We start from the raw sequence: 23,131 nt of genomic DNA, 5'->3' as shown, positions 1-23,131 counted from the left end.
ATTCTCCAGGCAAGGATACTGGAGTGTGTTGCCATGCCCTCCTCCAGGGAATCTTCTCGATCCATCCAGGGATAGAACTTGTGTCTCCAGCATTGGCAAGTGGGTTCTTTACCACTGACGCCACAGGGGAAGGCCCCCTCTCCCTCCCCCCCGACCACCACCCCGAGCTCTTTCACTGGTACTTAATTGGCGACACAGAACACATCCTGAGACTTGAGAGCTCTTACAAGGAAAGTACAAAAAGAGACAAGCTTGTATTTTTTACAAATTGAATCATAAGGGCTGGAGAGATGCAAGTACAAGAGGGAAAGGAATCCGATTGGGTGGACAAGACACAGAGAATTTCCTGGAGGCGGTGGAAAAGATGTTCCAGTTTCAGGAATGGACAGAAGCGCCTCCAGAGGCAAGAAGGATCAGAGTTGGCCTCAGCTGGAGCCGAGGTGTATCATAAACAATAGGCTGGAAGGCTGGGTGGCCTTACCCGCCTGGGTCCTTGCATTGGCAGAAAACATGATCCGGTACACGGGCAGCCCCGACAGCCTCCGTTCGCGCACACCAATGATCACCCCTGACCTGGAGAGCGGAGTCAAGATGTGGCACCTGGTGAAGAACCATGAGCACGGGGACCAGAAGGAGGGGGACCGGGGGAGCAAGATGGTGTCTGAAATCTATCTTACACGACTGCTGGCCACTAAGGTACAGGACGTCAGCCAGGGTGTGGGGTGCGGGTGGGTTATGGGGTGGGGTGTCATCACCCCACAGAAATGTCAGAGCTGGCAAATACCTAGCATCTGTGCTGGTGCCACCCTGACCCCCACCTCAGTCATCCATCCATGCAGGCCCTGCTCATCAGCCTGATCTCCTTCCCAGCACAGAACCTCAGCATTCTTCTCAACCCAGTCCTGCAGCCAGCCCCTCCCATACATCCAGGCTGGCACGCAGTCTGAAGTCTCGATTCCATCCCTTCTCTTACGGCTACGGCTAAGTCACTTCAGTTATGTCCGACTCTGTGTGACCCCAGAGACAGCAGCCCACCAGGCTCCCCCATCCCTGGGATTCTCCAGGCAAGAACACTGGAGTGGGTTGCCATTTCCTTCTCCAATGCATGAAAGTGAAAAGTGAAGTGAAGTCGCTCAGTCATGTCTGACTCTTAGCGACCCCATGGACTGCAGCCTACCAGGCTCTTCCGCCCATGGGATTTTCCAGGCAAGAGTACTGGAGTGGGGTGCCATTGCCTTCTCCAATCCCTTCTCTTGCCCTTGTTCAAATAGAGAGACACTAGCCATGTGCATTCCTGGTCCTCTGCCATGCCTTCTGGAAGACTGGCTATATATCTCTGGGGTGTCATATACAGTCTCTAGTGGTGGAAACTGCGGCCCCATCAGTGACTTTGCAGGCCCCCTTTCTAATCCTGGTTCTGGGGACCCTGTGTGCCTACAGTTAGTCCCACAAGGCCCGAGACTGGCCCCAGCTCTGCTCTTTGTGGATCCAAATGAGTAAACTGTTCATTAGCTGACGTGAGTAATGCCCGAACAGAACCAGCAGATTGTGCTTCTCTGCTCTGACCGAGTGAGTTGTTCATTAGCATTTGTGAAAAGTGCTAAAATAACACCACCGAAGGGTGTTAAAACCAAACCGCGGTGTTGGCAGAGGGAGGCTTCCTTAGGTCCAGTCATCAGTGTTATATCTATTTTCCACGTGCCGGGGAAATGGAAAGCTGCTCCGAGACAGATGAGAGCGGGCAGGAGGAGGGTGCAGATTCTTTGCACGCGCTTATGCGATTTTACCCAAGCAGGCCTGGCTGTGTGCTGGCCTCCCCTCCCCTCCGCCATCTGGGAGGCCGGGCGATCATACAGCCCCGTCCTCAGAGCTCTCAGGGCGGGCGAACTGTGAACTTGGTCCCCTCCGCAGGGCACGCTGCAGAAGTTCGTGGACGACCTGTTCGAGACCATCTTCAGCACGGCGCACCGCGGTTCGGCCCTGCCCCTGGCCATCAAGTACATGTTCGACTTTCTGGACGAGCAGGCGGACAAGCACAGCATCCACGACCCGCACGTCCGCCACACCTGGAAGAGCAATTGGTGAGTGAAGGGCAAGTGGAAGCCGCACGGGGAGAGGCCACCCCCGAGTTGATGGTCGGCCTTGGAGACAAGCAGAAGGGGCCAGCCCGCCTTCCCCGCTGCGGCAGCTCTGCGCAGGCGCTCTGTGGGGCTCCACCTGCTTCCGGTCCTTTTGGGCGTTCACTTCCTCTCTCCCTTCCCTCAGTGGAGTCGTCCATCTTTGTCATTGGTTCTTTCAGTCAACAAACATTAAACCAACTAAATGAGCAAACATGAGCATGCCAGATGTCACAGCCAGGTCGCTCTCACATCCTGGTCCCTCCCCTGTGCCTGACATGCTGGACCCTGAGTTTGCAAAGACTCGGGTCGTGCCTCCTGCCCTCCGTGGGCTGACAGGACGGCAGCTGTTTGAATAGAGGGGCACATGTGAGGATGTGGAGTGCGTGTGTGCAGCCGGGCTGTAGACAGGCAGGAGCTCACAGAGACTCTTAAATGGAGTTTGGAGCACAGCTAGGAGTCACCTAGATGAACATGGGAGTCTTTCCAGTTCATTCAAGACATGGTTTTCCCTTTTCAGAATTCCCTTTGGGGAAGGGACTGTCCCATAACTAGGGTGTCTTTGAGACGAGGGGAGCCTCTAACTCTTAAATGACACTGTAGGTGTCTCATCACGGTCCCCTCTCTCCTTTAGCCTTTATCCGCCTTTCCCTTCGTTCATGTGTCGGTTGTTTCACTGAGACTGCAAGGTCAGACATCAGTATGCAGCTGTCGTGGCGGAATCTTGCACAGAGCTGGGACTCAATAAATATTGATGGAGATGCAGAGCCAAGATGGTCTCTACTTGAGAGTTCCACCTAGGGTAAAGCCGTCTTATATTTAGTCCCTTTAGTTCCAGAATCGCCTCCCAGTAGCTTTTACACAGTCCCTGTCCTGGGGTGTTCTTCCCCAGCCCATTCTTTCAGAGTAGCACCTGCCAACTGCCAGGATTGACATGGTACTAGGGCTCAGCCAGCCACCCTGACAGCCCAGGGTCCCAGCCTGGGGCATTGGAATGTTATTCAGGGTAGGATGCTCTGGCTTCCTCTCTCCCCTGAAGAATAGTGCATCTCCACTAAATTTGGAAAGTCAGGCAGGAACAGTTTTGGATGTAAAACGGAAGAGTAGGGTTGCTCCCACGGTAATTCGGGGTACATTGTGGAGTTCTTGTGACCTTTCGGAAATAAGACAGTTAGACTCTGGATCCCATCTAGTCCAGCACTAGGTGAAGGCTGCTCCCTCTTCTGAAAGGCTTGCAGGTCTGGCCTTTCCCGGTGACTGCCCGTAGGTAAGACTGCATTTGAGGGCTTCCCTGGTGGTCCAGTGGTTAAGACTCTGCACTCCCAATGCAGGGGGCATGGGTTTGATCCTCAGTCTGGGGACTAAGATCCTACATTCCACATGGCATGGCCAGAAAAAAAAAAAAAAAAAAAGAAGGATTGCATTTGACTCTGCACACCTTTACAGAATGACTCTGCAGAGCTGTTCCAAGGGCATGTCCCTGACCCACCTAATCTGCTTCTCTCTGCCACTGAGTCTTCCTTCCTACCACCTGAGTTGAATGCCTGCAGCCTTCAGAATATAAGAAATGCCCTGTCCAGACCTTATCCTGGGAGAGCTGCTATTTCCAGACCATGCCCTTGTAACCTTTACAAGTGCATCCCCTGAAATGGTATCTAAATGAGCATACACCTCCCACTGGGCTAAATCCACCTCCAAGATCCAATAAAGTCCTTCGGGGGGAGGGCAGAGTCTTCCTTCCCTCCAGCTCTTCCAAGTGCCAGCTGTTCTCAGAAAGAGCTCCGGTCCCAGTGAAGGGCAGTCAGGCAGGAGTACCAACTCTCAGGTCCTCTCACCAGAGAACACACTTCCCCAACCCTGACCATGGCCACCTGCGCAAGACTCAGTCAGTCCAGGAATTATGAGGTCTACATACTGACTCAGGGTCCATTGTTCCTGATTGGAAAGAGATTGTTTCCTTATTCCTGGCCAAAGTTGTAGCTCACCCTCTCCCCTGCCCCCTTCCTCCTCATCCCCCTGCCTTTTCTCTTTTAAATAAACCTCCTGCTCATTTAGCCTGAGTGGCTGCAATCAACCAGAGATTAGTGCCACCACTAATGTTAATAATATGCTAATATTTCATTAGGCAGGAGCTGCTGTGGTTTCCCTGTTTGATTTGCCTGTCAGCACAACTGGCTGAAGGAAGGAGAGTGTTGGAAAGAAACATCCATGTGGCAAGTGTGGGCTCCAGGGTCCCTCTCCATGTTGAACTTCGGGAAGCAGGAAGATGTGACTGGAGGTTTCATCATTTGGGCAACCCTGCATCCAGGGCTCTAAGCCAAGCTCTCAGGGTCTCCCCTGGGCAGCTGCAGTGACCCTGACTTTCCCCCGAGTGTCAGAACTTTTACCATCCCTTTATTTGCTCTTTGGATTTCCCAGGATGAAATGAGGGCCACTTAACATTGTTAGACCTCAGTGCTGGCTCCAGAGCACACTTCGTAGGAACTTAATAAATACTTGTTGATTGATTGGCAGTCTTGAACATGAGGTCTTACTGTATTTTAGCATTTGTTTTATGTATATGCTGGCTGCTGGAAGATACAACGAATATAGACATCTTGTTCTTGCTGGGTTGAAATAATGTAATTCAAAAGACTTTTAGTTCTAAGAAGCAAGCCAAACACATAGGAACATTATGACTGTTACCAACTATTACCAACCGTGAGAACAGCAACCAAAACAACAATAAAACATCAGGGCACATGGCAGGAGGTGAGGAGGTGGGGGCAGAGGGAGGGAAATAAGTGATCCCTTGCTGGGTGCCATCCCACTTCCTCATCTACGTCTCCATAGGCTGGATGGCAGTTGCAGGATCAGAGAGGCAGCGGAATGTAGTCACAGAGGGGCACGTGGGCAGGCTTTACCCAATGCTCCAGGATCCTTTCTAGCATATAGCTAGAGGGTTTATGGTTCCCAGACCGCACTGCATGTTTCACGTCCTGTTTGTTGAACTGATTCCCCTTTGGAGGTTCCTTCCTCCTCCTTTTCCTCGCCCTCTTCCTCCAGGCTTCATTCAGCTAAAGAACACCTCTGTATCTTTAAAACAGAGACCATTTAGCGTGGTCCCCTCTGTGAAGACTTTCCGGACTTCCGGACACGTCCCTCTGGGTAGCTTTGATCACACCAACCTAGGTCTTAAACTGGACCCTCTCCATCCTCTGGGTCCAGCACCTAAAATTCTTGATTGCGTGCCTGACCTCCCCATGAGCCCACCAGAATGCAGGCTTCTCAAGGACCAGGGATAGGTCTTATTCACGCTGTACCCACAGCTGCTAGCATGGCTCTTGGTATAGAGTAGATGCTGACTATAAGAAAGGGAGAGGAAGGAGAGGACATAATGGGGCAGGTGAGAGCCAGAAGTGGGGTTTGTTCAGCTTGCCAGCTTGGAGATGAGAATCAGTAAGTTTTGCTTGAACTGTCTAGTGCCAGGGCCCTCACCATGTAAAAACAAATTGATTAGGCCAGGCGGAGAGGAAGAGTGTTCCTTCTTCAGGGAAGAAGAACATGTGCTTCTTCCACATGTTACTGTGAGGACAGAGAATAATAAATAGCCTAGGTTCCAGGCTAGTTAAGATTTGCCAACCAGATATGTTTTGTATCTAACGTGGGGGCAGACAGTGGGAGAGAGAGTTAGACATTCCACTTTCTAGCACCTGTCATGACTGCTTCGAACCCCAAAGCCTTGTGCTCTCAGGGCCACTGGGGAGTCCTACAGTCTGGGCTGGGCATCGAGACCTCCAGTGCCCATCAACACTGTATCTCTGAATGGACTGTTCAACACTGCTGATCTCCAGCTCCCCAGAAGGTGAACTGATGGCATGGAGAAAGGCCCATCAGAAGGCTTGCTTCCCAGCCTTTTCTCTGCCTCCAGGGACCTCTCTGGGTCAGTGTCCAGCTCTCCCACCCCATCTCCCTTGACCATCTGCCTCTTCCCTCTACACAGCCTGCCCCTGCGGTTTTGGGTCAACATGATCAAGAACCCCCAATTCGTGTTTGACATCCACAAGAACAGCATCACCGACGCCTGCCTCTCCGTGGTGGCCCAGACCTTCATGGACTCGTGCTCCACATCGGAGCACCGGCTGGGCAAGGACTCCCCCTCCAACAAGCTGCTCTATGCCAAGGACATCCCCAGCTACAAGAACTGGGTGGAGAGGTGAGTGCTGGCCCAGGGAGCTCAGGCAGGACCCTGGCTGCAGCAGGCAATTCTCTGGGGGTGTGTAGGGGGGCCCCCTTCCCCTCTGCAGTGGGTGGAGCTTGCAGGCTGGTCCTTGCACCAAGCCCCATCCTGCACTGGGACACCCACAGCCCGAGAACCCGGTGTTGTCAGTCAAAAAAAGAATGGGACATGGCTAGAAGTTGCCACGATGCTCTACTCCCCTGCGTGGAGGACCCAGATCTTCCTAGGCCCAAGGAAGAAGTACAGTCCACTGCTCTAACGCTCACCAAAAAAAGAAAAACAAAAAAGACTTCAAGGGACCGAATAACATCTTGCCACAGACAGACTGGAGCCCTGTCCATCTGGCAGTTCTTCCAGTGTCCTGTGGGGATGTCATGGTAACCCTGAAGAGCTTCTTGCTGTCCCTTGATGCTCAGGCAATGAGCTCTAGATGCTTCAGGCCCTGATCTAATCCAGCCTCAGCTGTGCACCTGTGTGTGTGGCGGGGAGGGCACCTGTATGCCATTAAGCTGGGTTTCTCTTGGCACAAAGCTAACTCACGATAAACAACATTCATGGTTTGTCTGGGTCGCATCAGCTCCGTATGCCAAGCACCTGAGCTAGACAACCAGCTGAAAGTCTATTTATTTATTCATCACAGCAGCACTGGAATATAAGAGGACAGGCTTTATAACCTCATTCTGTGCCCATGAAGGTGAAGTATACATATAGAATGGCTGAGTAATCAGTCCAAGATGACTTATGTGGCCAAGAGAAAAGTAGATCCCCAAATTCAACTGACTCCCAAATCTTTCTACCATTTACAATCCTTTTAGACAGGGCCTCTGCCAACCCATATGGTGTCCATGCGAATTAAGGAAGGTGTTCCTTCCTACCAGAGGATGTGGCCCCACGCCAGAATGTGTGGTTTGTTGAGTGACAGGCTGACTGTATGCCCTAGCTTACCCCCACCTTTGTGCAGTGAACAGCCTGCACAACTCTCCATGGCGATTCTGAGTTTAGAGTCCCTTTCTCTTTCTTCCAAGCTTAAAGACAGGAAACCTGGATGGAGGCTCAGATTTTGGATCTTTTTGAAGAGTCAAAGAAACCAGGAGTTGTTCTTAACTCGGCAACTGAGACAGAATGAACAATACCGTTTTGCTCATGGTAGAGACACAGTCCCCATCTTTATAAGTTGAAAACTGCCTTCCTTTATACAGGGAATAACCAAGAGGGGGTGAGATCCTGGCCATTCCCAGTCACAAAAACTGACCATCCCACCCTAGTTCTGCTGAAAGAGTTGCATTGTGTTTTCCCTCTCCCCCTGCCCCTTGATCTCTCCCCCACCCCTTCCTGCTGGTGCCTGTGGTGCGCATCCAGCCTTGGCTGTCAGAGAGAGCGCTCACTCTTTTGTCCTTGTATCTGATTATGTCTGAGTCACCAAAGAGGCTTTTGCCTCCCCCTGCATCGCCAGTGGCTCACTCTTCTGACTACAGAGCTGCCAGAAGCGAGCTCTCCCGTGTGGTCAGCTGGCTCTTCAGTGAAGAGAAAAAAGAAAGAGGCAGCAGCTGGGCTCTTGGGCATCCCTGCCCTGGTGTAGTGTCAATGCGACAGGACCTCGGGCAGGGAGGGAGAAGGCCAGGATGAGATGGGCTGGGGAGCATTGACGAAACATCTGCTTAGAGGACACTGTGGTGAGAATAATGCAAGTTCTGGGCGAACGGTCTCCCTCTTGCTTGGTGCTAAATGAGAGGTGGGCCATGTAGCTGCTACAGGTCACGAGTCACCCCAGTCCATCTGGTTATTTTTAGGAGTGCCTTGATGGTTTCCATTTCTTATCTCACTAGTTTCTTAGCAACCAATGGCACTCTCAGGAAAGTCATCTTTCACTTGTTTGGGGTCCCAAATTCTTCCTCCTCTCCTTATGGGATGAGGGTGCAAAAAGAAGGGGATGAGAAATAGCACGCCCTGGTCTGGAGATCATGTATAGAGACCTTCTTCCTTTGGTGATCAGTTCCACCCTCCCTTCACCAGGAGGCTGGCCTGCTGAGGGCCCCGGCAGCCTCAAGGTCAGAAAAGTGAAGGTAGAACCCCCTTTTCTCATGGCCAGGGCTTTCCTACCCCCTGATTTTGAGGTCTGGCTGCTGTGCACACACAGGAAGTCCATACGTAGGGCCTTGCTGACGTAGAGTGTGCTCTACATGCATTTGGGGAGGGCCTTCTGTCTGTGCCACTGAGAAATGGGGTTTACTCTGACTGGCCCTCTTTCTAGGGACTTGGAACATATATGGATTCCAGAGGCCTTACTAACTGCTGGTTGGGTAGCCTGAGTCATCCTGTCCCACCTAAGCTGTCACACCTCCTAGAAGTTCTTCATCTACCTATCCCTGCACCAACCCCCTCCCAACCTCCCACCTGTCCTCCCATCCCATCTCCCTCCCATCCTTCCTTCCACTTGTCCTCCCATGCATCCCTCATCCCATTCCTGCCTCCTTGCAGCACTGGTGGTTGGCAGCCCCGCTGCAGACTCCCAGTCTTTGCCACCTTCATCCAAGCATGAGGGGTTTTGCTTATGGTCACATCTAGAGTAAGGGAGAAGAATCTCTTGGTTCCCCAGTAGCAACCACCCACTCCACTCATCTTAAGGAACAGAAGTCAACAGTGTTGTCACCAAACTGGTGTGTTACAGTTAGTAGTCATTCCTATCTCATTGCCAATAGCAGTAACATTTTCATGCTAGAGGGATTGCCTCTCATATTAAATAGAAATTAACCCCAATAAGAGGAGAGTGAAAAGTTGGTTTAAAGCTCAACATTCAGAAAACTAAAATCATGGCATCTGGTCCCATCACGTCATGGGAAATAGATGGGGAAACAGTGGAAACAGTGTCAGACTTTATTTTTGGGGGCTCCAAAATCACTGCAGATGGTGATTGCAGCCATGAAATTAAAAGATGCTTACTCCTTGGAAGGAAATTTATGACCAACCTAGACAGCATATTGAAAAGCAGAGACATTACTTTGCCAACAAAGGTCCATCTAGTCAAGGCTATGGTTTTTCCAGTGGTCATGTATGGATGTGAGAGTTGGACTGTGAAGAAAGCTGAGCGCGAAAGAATTGATGCTTTTGAACTGTGGTGTTGGAGAAGACTCTTGAGAGTCCCTTGGACTGCAAGGAGATCCAACCAGTCCATCCTAAAGGAGATCAGTCCTGGGTGTTCTTTGGAAGGAATGATGCTAAAGCTGAAACTCCAATACTTTGGCCACCTGATGTGAAGAGTTGACTCATTTGAAAAGACTCTGATGCTGGGAGGGACTGGGGGCAGGAGGAGAAGGGTACGACAGAGGATGAGATGGCTGGATGGCATCACTGACTCAATGGACCTGAGTTTGAGTGAACTCTGGGAGTTGGTGATGGACAGGGAGGCCTGGTGTGCTGCAATTCATGGGGTCACAAAGAGTCAGACACGACTGAGGGACTGAACTGAACTGAGTAAACCCCAGCCTCCCTTGCATGCAGGCGCAGGTTTTGTACATAGGAATGAGTGAGATGAAACCACAGTTGACCCCTTGGAACTGGACTAAAGGGTGCCACATGTTGGGATGCCGTCTGTCACCTGTGTCACTTGTGAAAAAGGCTAAGAATTTTAACTATTTAAAAATGCCACCTAAAGAAGCCATCACTCAAAATATAAAACTGTGACAGTTCACCCTGGGAGCCATACTGGAGGTGAAGTATGGACATTTCATTAACATATTCATTCATCCATGAGTCAAACATTTTATGGTGTCCATCATGGATGCACTGAACACTCAGGATGGATTAGTCTTGATCCTTCCCTTATGGCCTTCATGGTCGAGGAAGATACAGATAGGCAGGCACCATGAACTGTACTCGTGGGGACTCAGGAAGCAAGGAGCAGAGGGAGGCCAGTGAATGAACACAGAGGAAAAGACTTTTGTGCAGGACCCTAAACGGCAAGCGTCTCTACATTAGAGCCTCAGATGTGTCTTCTGTGTCTACATCTTCATCCTTGAGGTGTTGAAAGGGTGAGGATACATTGGGCTCTGCAAAAACTTCAGGGCATTGGAGACCCTCTTCTCAATCACTGGGGCCATCCTAGAGACAGAGATAGGTGCCACCATCACATTGGGCACATCTCATAGAAGCCTGTGAATGTGAAACACTGCAGACTAGTCCACAGCAGTGAATCCAGCTGTTGGTGATTGGCAGCTGGATTTGTAGCAGCTCCTGAGGGCCAGTGTCAGAACCATGTCAGAACCACGATGGTGCTGGCATCCCACCTAGTATGACCAAGCACAACAAAGAAAGCTGGGTAAGGCCAGTGGTGGGCTCCACCCCTCCTCAGCGGGCCAGTCCTTGGCCAGCTTGAGAGTGGGTCCCAGGAGACTTTCAGAGCACCATTCCCTTCTAGAGAAAGACTCACCTGCAGGAGGACATCCCATGGAGCAAGTTCAAGAAGAGGAGTCCAGATTGACCTTTCCTTTCCTCACTGCGCAGCCAGCAGATAAGAACACTTGTGTGAAGTTCATTAATGGGGCATAATTGCATTCTTCACAATCAATAAGGCTGCTCAGTGGCAGAGCCCAGCATAAAGCCCCTGCATAGCAGGTGCTCAGGAGACAGCAGTTTTGCCCACAGCACAGAGATGCCAGAGCTGGGCCATGAGGCTCAAGGGGTGCAGTTAGGTAAAGCCCTGGAGAGAAGCGGGGAGAGGTCAAAGCAAGGGCAGCAGAGACCTGCAGCTGGGTACAGGCCCACTTAGCTCCAGGCTGAATGTCAGCCAGACCCGACGCCCCACACTCCTCTAGGACATCGAGCATTCCAAAGCCACTCAGCTCAGCCATGTAGAACTTGCTGAAGATGAGAACATGTGGCCCATCCCCAGGTGGGCTTGCGTGTGGCACAGACAGGTGGGGCCCTCTGCACATGGGCAGCAGAGGAGGGGCCGGTTGCCTCCCCCCCAACTTCGGTGAGGAATCAGAGGCCTCCCTCCGCCACTTTACTCTCAACTCCATCCCACACTCTCTCCCTCTTTTTCTCTCACACAAACACATTTTCTAAATATTGTCTTCGGAGAAACCGACCGGGCTTTTAGTGCACTACAAGGCAGGCCGTTCAGAAAGGACAAGGTGCTGGGTGTCTGCTGTTTCTGCGGGAGACGATGTGGTCCCTGACCTGGGCTCTCAGGCTGCCCAGGAACCACACAGGTCGCAGTAGGAGCCCCGATGCTCTCTGCAGAAAGCCTGATAGAGCCATCCTCCTACCTGTAAGGTTTCACAAGCAGGTAACAGAAATGGCAGGAGCCTTTGCTTCTGATGACAGTGCCGTCCCACCAGGGGGACGCTGGGGTTTTCCTTACAGTCAGTAGCTCTGACTGTCCGTGGTGACAGAGTGGGACTGCCTAGAGGACACTCTGGACCCAGCTGTGTTGTCAGAGCCACGTCTGGCTGCTGGCCGGGACACAGAAATGAGGGAGTCGTCCGTTCCTGTTCCCCCCATGCGAGCTTTGGGCATGACCTCTTACAGGACAAATGTATTTTGCTCAGTTGGCATACAATTGCGAGGGGGCGATGGCACAAATATCATTGAGCGTGACGGGGCTGGAGCCACCGCTGATGCTCCAGGTCTCCTCTATAAAACAGAACATTGCATTTACTGTCTTCCACAATAGTGGCAATGAATCCAGTCTCTCACTGGAGTACATGTACCTGGGGTGTCATTCCCCAGAACTCCGAGGAACGTGAAGATGTTTTGGGGTGGGTTGCAGGCCTGGCAGAGAGTGGGCTCTTCTGGAATGGAGCAGAGGACCTAGAGTGAAACAGGACCAGGAGCTGAGTAAGGGGCCCAATGGCTCTGGAGATGAGGGGTGGTGGGCAGGGGAAGAGAGGACCCCACACCGAAAGTTTGTGAAGGAAGGAAGTCCACATGACCCAGGCGTGTGACAGCCTTCACACAGGGCTGTGGCTCAAGCAGGGCAGCCAGCCCAGCTCTGGCCTACTCTTGCTGGCCTGGGGATGCTCTGCGCAGATGAACTGGAACCGTCATTCAGGCAGGGTGTTGAACATGATGCTGGAGTGGCACATAGGTGCCACCTCTGCCAGCCTATCACCCAGCTCCAGTGGGCCCCAGTGGGCAGAGGTGGAGGCGGGGAACAGAGCGCAGGACAGATGGATTCACAGTCAACGCAGTGAGGGATGCGGAGGGAGGGACACAGGACTGGGGTCCAGGGTGAGGCTGATCCAGCGCCTCCAGGAATGTGCCCTCCGCTCCCCTGATCAAGCCTTGAGTTCTGGGAACCCAGGGCCCCTCACGGTCACCTGTGCTCGCCCAGGTGAGAGTGAGTGACTTGACTAAAATGTTGTGCCCCAGTTGCCTCACTTGCCTCACCCTGGTCCCCACCCTGGAGACTGTCCCCCGCCACCCTCCTCTGTTCTAAGCTCTCAGGCTTGCTGTTCCCAGCATTGAAGCCATGGGCATTCAGTGTGGGCCAAGCAGACACCGTGAGGACTCCTGGGAGCGCTGCCCCGAGGTCCTGACCCTACTCCACCCCTGCAGGTGCCTCTCTGCCATGTGGCCCACGGCCGGAAGCACCCAGGAGAGGTGGCTGTCTTTGGGACACCGGGGGGCCTTTGGTTCCTCATTAGGACGCGACACAGCTCCCCTCTGGTGGGAGATTTGGGGGTTGCTGCATAAAATGTCAAACTGCAGAAATTAAAAATGTAAATGTTGGCATCTAATTAACCAGTTGACAGGAGAGCACAGCTGCAAGTGACAGTAACTGATTGCCTTCTCCCAGCCTCTCCCCACCAAGCACCCCCAGCCCCACCCTTCTCCCCGCTAGTACTCACAGATGGGGACGACGTCAGGGCAGAGCAACTGCTTAGAAGAGCCTTCAGGCCCCTGGAGGGGACTTCCTGCATCTGCGGAAGGGGGTGTTAGAAGGACCTGAGAGGCAGACTGGATCACTCCTGTGGGAGCTGGGAGCAAAGCCAGTGCAGGAGACAGCCCGTCCTTCCTCCTGCCCCACTGTGTCCACTCTCTGACCTTGTCTGGGTCACTCTTGAATCCCTTCTCCCTGCCTCCTGCATCCAGAGCTGCAGAGGGCACTCTGAAGCCCAGTTGGAAGAGAGCCTGCCGTGGTCCCTAAGAGGTCACACACAGGCATCCGCTGGACCCAGACCCAGGGCTGGGAGCACCCGTCTCTCCCCTGGGCCCCCCACTACACACACACACGCACACACACACACACACACACGCACGCAGAGTTCCTCACTCCCATGCCGCCACAGGTATTACTCAGACATCGGGAAGATGCCCGCCATCAGCGACCAGGACATGAACGCGTACCTAGCTGAGCAGTCCCGGATGCATATGAATGAGTTCAACACCATGAGCGCCCTCTCCGAGATCTTCTCCTACGTGGGCAAGTACAGTGAGGAGGTGAGCCCTGCCCTGCCCTGCCCTGCCCTGCCGTGCTCGGGGGCCCCTGGGGAAGGACTGGGGAGAGACCCAGATATTCCTGCCTGGAGCAGCTTCAGTGCCCAAGAGCACCACCCCAGGCACCTCCACCACCCACTTCTGCCAGGGGAAACTCTATCACCCAGGACTGGGGGGCTGTGCTCCAAAGACTGGGATGCTAGAAATGTTCCATTCTGTAAATTCTACATAATCCCTCTTCTTTTCAGATATATACAGCAAGTCTCTGTTTCTTTCATCATTTTTCTCTTTATTTTTTTCTTCCTTCTCCTTTATTTCTTCTATATCGCTCTCTGACTTCATTCTCTTTAATCAAGCAGTTCCTCACATTCATGGGCAGGTCATAAGGAATAGAATAGAAACAAGATGATAGGGTAGAATCAGAACAGGATAGATACAGAGTAGACTGGAGTCTGTCTTTAGTTGCTGTGTTCCCTAGTTAAGAAACCTCACCTGGGGTCATTGCCCCTTCAGACATGGCCATCTTTTGGCCGGCACAAAGGTGCCTACAGGAGTTTTCTTGGCCATACCAGTGCAGACCAAGTGGGTTCAGAGTCAGGCTCCCCATGTCCGAGCAGCAGCACAGCCACCTTCTCTGAGTGGAAGGTAGTAATAGGAGCTGAAGCCAGTACTCTGGGTTCTCTACGTCCTCCCAGCCTTGTCCCCAAGAGAGGATCTAGGAGCCCCAGCAGGGCCCAGTCCTGGTGCCCACAGGCCATGAGCTGTGAACAAGTGTGGAGAAAGTCGGCAGCGGGTCCATTAAGAGAGGGACCCCGCAGCCAGCCTGTGGGCCACTGCTGGTCCAGGACAGTTTCCACCTGTCTGGGGCCACTTGTGAAGTAAGGATGACACAGAGTAGGCCAGTGTATGAGTGCCACTGTCTCGTCTTGGAAAGGACATCAGTCTGCAGGTTCGGTCCTCTTTTATCTTTTTATGCATGTTCAGTCATACCCAACCCTTTGAACCCCACAGATTCTAGCCCGCCAGGCTCCTTTGTCCATGGGATTCTCCAGGCAAGAATACCGGAGTGGGTTGTCATGCCCTTCTCCAGGGGATCTTCCCAGCCCACAGATTGAACTTGAGTCTCCTGCACAGCAGGCAGATTCTTTCCCACTGAGCCACCAGCTTCCCAAGTTCACTCTTCTACTGTTAGCATGAAAATGTCCCATCTTTATGAAATGTCAGGGCCAATCACTGGTGGTTCTTGGCCAGCTGAGAAGCTGGCAACTGACTTGGTCTCCCCAATTAAAAATAGATTAACTGGATCAGGAAATCCAGAGCTCTGGGTGGCCCTCCTCCAGCCTTCAGCCTCCTCTTCTCTCCTGCTGCCCTCCCACCCTACTCCCTAGTTCCGGACCCCTGTCTGTCACCTGCCCCTCCTGGAGTAGGCATGGTGTGACAGGTGCTCATGTTAGTTACGTGACTTTATGCCCTCTCTTGGAGCAACTCAGAGAGGGGGTCATAGGTCCCAGGTTTTACAGAGAAGGAAAGGAGGGTTCAGAGAGTTCGTGTTTTGCCCCGGCGTCACCCAGCTAGAAACTGGCGGAGCCGTTATTCAGTGCTACACCTCCTGAGTCTGAGCCAGGTTCCCACACATCTTCCTGCTTGTACCCACAATTGCTCCCTGTTATTCTCATCCACCAACCACCGAATCTCAGCGAAGGCTGTGTAGATGCTGGTCATTAGATGTCTGTCACCAGTAAAGCTTGAGACATCACTCTTCGAGGGATATTTGTTTCCTAACAGGCAAAGTTGAGTCAAATAACTTTCTGCATGTGGAATTTCAGGCCTTGGGCTGCTGATGGGAAGATGTTCCTTTCTCACAGGGTAGTGGGATGTCTTGATAGTGTGAAATCATAGTTGCCCTGAGACACTAAGCGCTGTAGTTTCCGTTGGGTGTGGATCCCCCTGCTGTTTAGCCTAGAGGTAACAGCAGCATCTCGGCACAGGTGTCTTCTGCCCATTCTCAGCTGTGGTACGTAGGGAGCAAAAGGTACATGTGTATTCAGACATGCCTACGTGTGTGCTGGCGTCCTGTGCTCACTGACACACGGATGCCCATGAGTTGGTTCCCTCTGCCCAAGCGCCCCCACACACCTCCCCACCCAAGTCGTGGAGGCCGTCTGCCTCCCCAGCAACTTTGTGTGGGCTGCTTTACCCACGCTCGTCTTCCCAAACTCTCTGACCACAAGCCCTGTCAGTGCATACCCCAAGAACACAGACACGTGCACACAAACTGGTAACCACCCTGTTCTTGGCTCTTCAACAGATCCTCGGACCCCTGGACCACGATGACCAGTGTGGGAAGCAGAAACTGGCCTACAAACTAGAACAAGTCATAACCCTCATGAGCTTAGACAGCTGAGAACCGTCCTTCCAGCTCGCCCGCTCCCCCCTCCCCCACCAGAGGGAGGGACACACCAAGCCGTGCCTCAGTCTAGATTATCATCTTTACCAAGTGCAAGTTCCGACTGGCGTCAGCAGCATCCCCTAAGCAGCGCTGTCTCCCTCTCTCTTTCTCTCTCTGCCTGTTTCTGTCTCTCCTGCCTTCCTGGATCCCCTCTCTTTCAGTTCCTCTGCCAACACGACTGAACCAAGCCGCCGACCCTCAAGTTAGTCCAGGATGGCCTGTCCTCACCCCGCCAAGGGGCCTGACCTGAAGACAGCAGAGGGGCCCTCTTTCCCAGCTGACCCTGAGCAGCAGCAGCAGGGCCCGGATACGAATGAGGAGCCATGGATGGGGGTGCTTCTATGCTGTTACCCCACCTTCCGTCTTTCCATAGTCCCCACGTGGGTTTGAACTTGGCCTGGAGAAGAGGCAGTGAGCTCAGTGTTATCTTCACTGGGAAGGTGTCACCTGGCTCAGGTGTCTATCTCCACGGGGTCCCCCTGCAACTCTGGGAAGAAAGGCGGCACCTCCTGCATATGGCTGGAGTGGAGAGCGTGAGGAGTTGAGGGGCACCTTGCAAGCTGCCTCTCACATGTGGGATTGGCAGCAGAGGCTCCCTTGTCCCCTTCAGATCTTTTCGGAGTCCTTCTGAGCGCCCATAGGTGCCCTGCCTGCCCGGTCCTGGCCTGTGGAAAACCAGACAGGAGAAATAGCAGTTACAGCCCACCATGGAGATCCTCCCGATGTGGCTCATAGTGGCAGAAATATAACATGCAGGAGAGAAAAGAAGAGAGTTGCATCTATCTGGAAGCAGAACTGGTTGTTTTCCATTCACCCCCACATGCTAACGAATCACGGCCATTGTCAGAGGTCTGATCCCTTGCAGACCCCCAAGCACCGTCTGGAGGATACACTTCCAACCCTCCTTAGTCATCACTCATCAGGGGTCAAGGTCAAACACCAGTGCATCCAGGAGCTTCTACCTCCAGTGGTCCCCGTGGCTCCACCCCCACCGTCCTTCCTGAGAAGTCTAGAGAAGGTTGGGGCCGACAGCCTCGCTCCTGACTCCCTGCAGAGTCTGGTGCCGTTGCTATGCAGATGACTTTGTGATGGACTGTTCAGACCTCCCCGGGAATTATTTCATCAACATCTCAGCTGTCGCTTTAGTCACTCTCCTCCCTCCTCCCTTCTGCAGTCATCCCGGGAAGAAACACTTGCAAGCACAGCCTCTCAGAGACAAACCAAAATGCCAGCCAAACTCAACCCTAGGTTTGTCATGTCTGGGGAGGACCGAAGAATCAAGAGGAAGGACCTGCCCGGAAATGGGAGGAGGGACATACCACTGACCTTGGCCCTGGCATTGTGTCTCTCCCTCTGTCCTTCCATTCACGGATACGTCGTCTTAGCCAGCCAGCCAGATACGTGCTCAGACGTGCGTCCTAGGTGAGCAGGGGCTATGGTGAGAGACAGTCTGATGGAGGGCCGTGGAAACCTGTAACCTTGAAAGGACCTTAGATGCCATCTCTCCATCTGTGGTCCCGTCTCGGCCATAGACTCTCCCCAGGCAACCCCGATGTGAAGTTGTTCCCCACTCTGGGAGACAGGCAGAGGCATCTGTGGGTTTGGGAATGAGGTTCCTCCAGTCTTGTCTTCACTCCTCAAGCATCAGACATCTTCCACTGCCATCCACTCCAAAGGGGCCCCTCATGGAAAGAGGAAGGGACCAGACCATTCCCAGCAACATCTGTGGAACACCCTATATTTGAAGAATCCTAGCCCCTTTGGTTATGAGCATGTGTGTGTGTGTGAGATCTCATGTGCACATGCATGTGTGTGTGTGTGTGTATGTGTGTGTGTGTGTGTGTGTATCTGTCTGACCCGGGAGTAGGCAGAGAGCTCAGAAAGCTTTCTGGTCCTATGCGGGGGCAGGCGGGGAGGGTCTGAAGCATTTCCCTTCTCTGCCCTTGCCCACCATTCATTCTGCAACTTCAGGACATTTCCATACTTGTTTTCTGTGCTGCATGCTGGGGGGTGAAGTCACCTGTCTATAGGAAATCAGGGTGGTCACTGACCGAGAGAAGCCTGGACGTGACTGGAGGCCAGGCGGTGGTGACACAGAGCAGGGCATGATGTAGCATCGAGCGGGACAAGTGATGGGCAAAACGCAAGTAGCCTAATCAACGGGAAGAGGAGAGTGAGAAGCGACGCATTTTGAGTGGGAAAAACATAACCAAAGGTCTCGGCAAATGAAGTGCCAGGTGAAGAAGCGTGGAATTTCTCCCCTTGATCATTTGATTTCCTCCCCAGAAGCTACAAGGCCTGGCAGGCCAGGAAGGAAGCATGTGGGAGGCAGGCTGAGGAGGCACCTGGGCCGCTAACATATATTTGCACATGTGAAGGGTTGGGGAGAAGAAAGACACAAACATATTTAACACAGGTGTGCTGAATGGAAGCTGTGTGTGTGTGTGCGTAAGTGAGTGTGTTTTGATTTATTTTTTAAGTTTTGCACAGTTAGAGAAAAAAAAATGAACAAGCAGAGAAAAAGACTGTTACCATGGTTCTGCTGAAGCTTTTTTTTTTTTTACTGGATTATTATTATTGTTATTGTTTTGTTGTCGGTACAAAACTTTTTCTCCCTATGTTTTTCATTATAAGAGAAACCTCAAACCCATCAAAGAAATGTCAGGAAGAAAGAGGGGAGGAGGATGGGCACGTTTCCCTGGTTTCCTCATGTCTCCTGGGGGAGGGTTTGGGGCAGGTTTTCTTTAATTGGTGGGGTGGTGGTTTCTGGTGCTTTGTTTGCCCGAAGTCTCTGCGGCCTGTTGGGGATGGAGAAGTAGGACAGAGTCATGCAGAGCACAACCCGTCTTGCCCATAAGAACTCTCTTTCCGTTTGCTGTTTGTTTTCCATTTCTTTTGTTTGGATTCTTGGTGCACGTGTGATCTGTTTCAAAGTAAAAACAAGGCAGCGTGATCAAAAAAAAAGAAAAAAAAGCTGTTCTTTCCCCCCAGATCTTCTTTCCGAACCTCCCCTGGAATCCCCAACCTCCTCCTGGCAGGACGGAGACCCCGTGCTGGCCAGCATGCATGAGAGAAGGGACTTGGGCAGACTGGGTCCTGCAGGAGGGAGGTCTCTTCAGGGCCCCCCTCCGTGTCACAGTTTATGTGCCGGGTCACAGTTCTGTTCACGGTGGGACCTTTATCTGACTCCTAGAGTCCTGGGCAGAGAGCACAGGAGGAAAGGCCATGTCTCCTCACCTTCCTTTCATCCCGTCTCTTTCACTCCTTCAACCCCTCGGAACCACCAGGGTCTAAAATGGTACCAGGAGATCACACAGTCACACATAACCGACTTGGATTAGGTGAGGAGTTTGAATGTTGGAGCAAAATGGGATGGTAAGAGGCAGGGAGAAATGCTGTGAGGTCCTGAATTTAAGAAAGAATGAGCAGAGAGAGGCTGGGACAATTCGCTGCAGGCTGGTCATCCCTCCCAAGGGCACAAGTCTCCCCAGGGGTGGGCATATTTACCATTCCTTGTCCTTTCCTGGAAGGAGAGACCCTGACATGTCCTGGTCACCACAAATAGCAACACTGCCTGAAGCTGGCTTTTGTGGCTGTTAACTTCCTCTTGCCTTGTTTCAGTGTGGTTTGGAATTCAGGGACTTGGGAAAACCTGGATATCCCATTGACCGAGAATACCGTGCACACCCAGAGCCAGCCTAGAGCCTCTCTCTCTTGAGCCCATGGGTGAGTGAGTGAGGCCAGAGACGCTGGAAAGAGACAAGTCAGTTTAAACATTAGAGGCAGACTAGCCAGGCCTGGTCCCAGGCAGCAGTGGGGTAAGGTCTCCAGCTCTCACCTCCCAACACTGGGGTCAGTGTGATGTGTTATCCCAACACTGCCCCCTCCCCTTTCCCTCATCATAGGTCCTCAACCTCTGATCCCCTTTGCATGTCTGGCTCCTGAGTGTGCCCCTTCCCCAGCAGAGTGCCCCCAAACCCTGCACGTGAGGCTCTGCCCCAAGGCCATGTATCCACTAAGTTCGGGAGCTGTTCAGCCTCAGGTGGACAGCTCCGCCCTCAGTCCAGCCTCCTGGGACCACCCCAGCCCTGTCCTGCCCTCCAAAGTTGCCCCCCTCGAGGCTCCCTGATACAGCTGGGGCCTGGTGGGTCTCCCATCAGAGGAGCCATAGAAGTGGTTTCCCCAGTGACCTCCGTTCCACAAGGCAAGTCCTGTTGATGCTTTCAGAGCCTCAACAAGGCCTCGTTCCCACCCTACAAATGGGGAAGCTCTGTGTGCCATCCGTCTCTTCTCTCAAGACTAAGGGACACTTCTCCTTGACCTCACAGAATGCGAAGTCAAATATTTAGCCTAGTGAAGGTTAAGGTTAATTATTGTTAATCAAGAATAGACGTTCCCACCTCACAGAGACCTGTGGAGGGAGAGGGACCTTGGGGAGGCACTCTGCAGACAGAAAGCCCATAAACACTCTTTTCTTGACCCTGGACTATAGTCCTTCCAGGAACAGCGCCACCCTCTCCCTTCCACAATGAGAACCTAGGGCGGACCTCTGAGAGGCAGTTCCATGGATAGGTACCAGAGTCCCCAGGGTGCCCCTAGCACCCAGTAGACTGACCCAGGCAGATCCCACCTGCTTCCTGGACCTTCTGCTTGCTTCTAGCTCATGTAGTCATCAAGAACCTTCTTTCAGCTTCCCACTCTCTCTGTTGGCTCTCAGGACAGACCATTAAGGACCCCTTGTCTCTCAGCCCTTCCCTTTATCTTTGAACCATCGATGGGTGGTTTGGGGTTTTGTAGTTTATTTTTTGTTTGTGTATGTTAAGAGTTTGAGTTTAAGGAGGGAGCCCAGGTGTGTATGTAAAATCCAAATACCGGGGGTAGGGGGGACACAGAATTCTTTGCCTGTGACTTCCAAGGGGCTGAGGAGAAACTGGGACTGGGGGACAGAGGAAATCCCACTTGTTAAAGAAATGGGTCCAGATATCCCTGGGCCAGGGCCATGCCAGGGGAAGCAGCCAGGGGCTGCTGACATTCTTGGTGCTTCCCTGCACTTTCGCTGGCTGGAGCATGCAGTGCTACCCTGCTCCTCCCCCCTGTGCCGCCTCACCCCACAGGTGTAGCAAACGAGTCATCCTACAACAGACAGAGAGACTGAGGGACAGCTGTAGGTGACGCCGTAGAGGCAGCTCCTGGGACAGGCTGACGCTCCGGGAGCCTCTTCCGGTCATGGTGCTGGAAAACAGAACGACCCAGCCTCCCATTCAGAAAGGAATCTCTGCAGTAAAACTTCATTCAGGAGAGACCTTTTTTTAAACTATGAATTTGTGTTCCCCAATAAAATCATTTTTTAATTAAGGGGAGTATCCAATTTTATTGTATAAGGTAAAGGATGTTTTGGTTGTCAAAGTAATACATACTCATTAAGGTCCAATTAAATCCTTTGAGTAGGCAGGTGACTACCCTAAATCAAAACAAAACAGAATCCCTAATGAATAAAACGAGATTTCTGTTTGTACTGGCAGAGACGGTGAGCTGGGTGGGGATGGGGGAGGGCGAGTGACCTTGGTCAGGTGAGCCTCACCTTCCCTCCACTCTATATCCTCTTTCACTTCTCTCCAGGCTGCCCCTGGTGTTGTTGAACCCCAGGGCTTCCCCCAAACAGCAGGGAGACCCTATTAGGGGTTGGTCGTGGAGGGATCACAAAGACAGATGCGCATGGCAAAGAGGTCTGTGCATCTCGTCTTCCACCAGTTTCTTTATCAGAACTTCTTTTGTTGGTATCTTTGATCTTATAAGTCAAGCACATTTTAGAAGGGCTCCCTTATAAGAGTAGAATTCCAAACAGAGGGTACAGTTAAAGAGCACTGCAAAGGACACCTGAGAAACTGAGGCACCACTTTACCAAACAGGACTGTTGGACACAGTTCAGGCAGATGACCAAGAAGGCATGCATGTCCCTGTGTGTTCTCCTTCCCTGTCCCTCCCCAGTGTTCCCGTCAGCTTGTTGGCTCGTTAAACCTTCCGTTCTTTAAAGAGAAAAGCTAGCTTACCTCAAAGAATCTTGTTTCCATTTGGAAACCATGACTTTGTGTTTTAGGGTGAATGACTCTCCGCACCCCCATCACTGTCTCAAGGCTTGGCATCCTTGAGGCCGGAGGTCCTGGCTTAGTCGTGTGTTGGCTGCACTGACCAAGAACAAGAACCCCAGGCCCCAAGATGGGAAGGAAGGGTTGGAGGCAGCCGCCCTCCTCCCCACTTTAGCTAGTAGAGACCAGCCTATGTCTTTCAGCAGGGTCCTGCCAAGTTACCATAGCAACCAGCAACTCCAGGGTACCACAACAGATAATGGCTCAATGAGCCAAGGGGTGGGGGAAGAGGAGTCTGGCCTGGTCAGACGACCCAGAGTTAAGTCTCAAATACTAGAGAGAGGAGGAGGAGCAAGAAAGGATGAATGGGTGATTTAAGGGACAGGCAGGGGCCTTTGAGTCTCAGAGACAGGTGGCTGAAAGTAGCAGGTTGGTCAGTCCTGTTCCCATCACCCACTCGCAGCCTCACCCCACTTCTGTCTCCAAAAAGCTCCCACCTTGAACACCAACCCTTTGTTAGAACAAAGCAAAACATATCTTTAAACAACAGTGTTATAATGAGCCTCAAAGATATGTGGATGAAATCTATTAGAGGAAAGAGGGTCTTCTGGTTTGGTTTTTAAAGAAGTGTATCCAAGTAAGATTACAAAAAAAAAAAAGATTTTAAATAAAAGTTTTTAAAAAGGAAACCTATGCTATTTAAATTGGAGCCCAGTTGTAACTTGGTAAAGGCAAGCTTCTGTACCTTTGTTATAATTAATTGTATACCTGTGTATGTAAATATAAGGCATTCCTATTTTGCAGTTCAGAACAAAAAAAA

The 23,131-nt window shown here is 52.1% G+C and overlaps 1 protein-coding gene across 1 annotated transcript in view; it reads left to right on the top strand.

Moving 5' to 3' along the window:
* Window positions 1-21,580, top strand: part of PLXNA4 (plexin A4) — a 481,515-nt gene extending 459,935 nt beyond the window's left edge. The window contains exons 28-32 of the mRNA XM_070788177.1: window positions 506-696; window positions 1,912-2,081; window positions 6,100-6,312; window positions 13,629-13,779; window positions 16,085-21,580. Coding sequence (XP_070644278.1) covers window positions 506-696; window positions 1,912-2,081; window positions 6,100-6,312; window positions 13,629-13,779; window positions 16,085-16,180 — 821 coding nt within the window. The 3' untranslated portion in view covers window positions 16,181-21,580. The remainder of the gene's footprint in view (window positions 1-505; window positions 697-1,911; window positions 2,082-6,099; window positions 6,313-13,628; window positions 13,780-16,084) is intronic.
* The last annotated feature ends 1,551 nt before the right edge of the window (window positions 21,581-23,131 follow it).

This window comes from Bos indicus, chromosome 4 (assembly GCF_029378745.1).
Source record: "Bos indicus isolate NIAB-ARS_2022 breed Sahiwal x Tharparkar chromosome 4, NIAB-ARS_B.indTharparkar_mat_pri_1.0, whole genome shotgun sequence".
NCBI classification, from domain to species: Eukaryota; Metazoa; Chordata; class Mammalia; order Artiodactyla; family Bovidae; genus Bos; species Bos indicus.
Note: the sequence above shows the minus strand (reverse complement) of the source record. Positions and strands in the feature narration are given on the sequence as shown.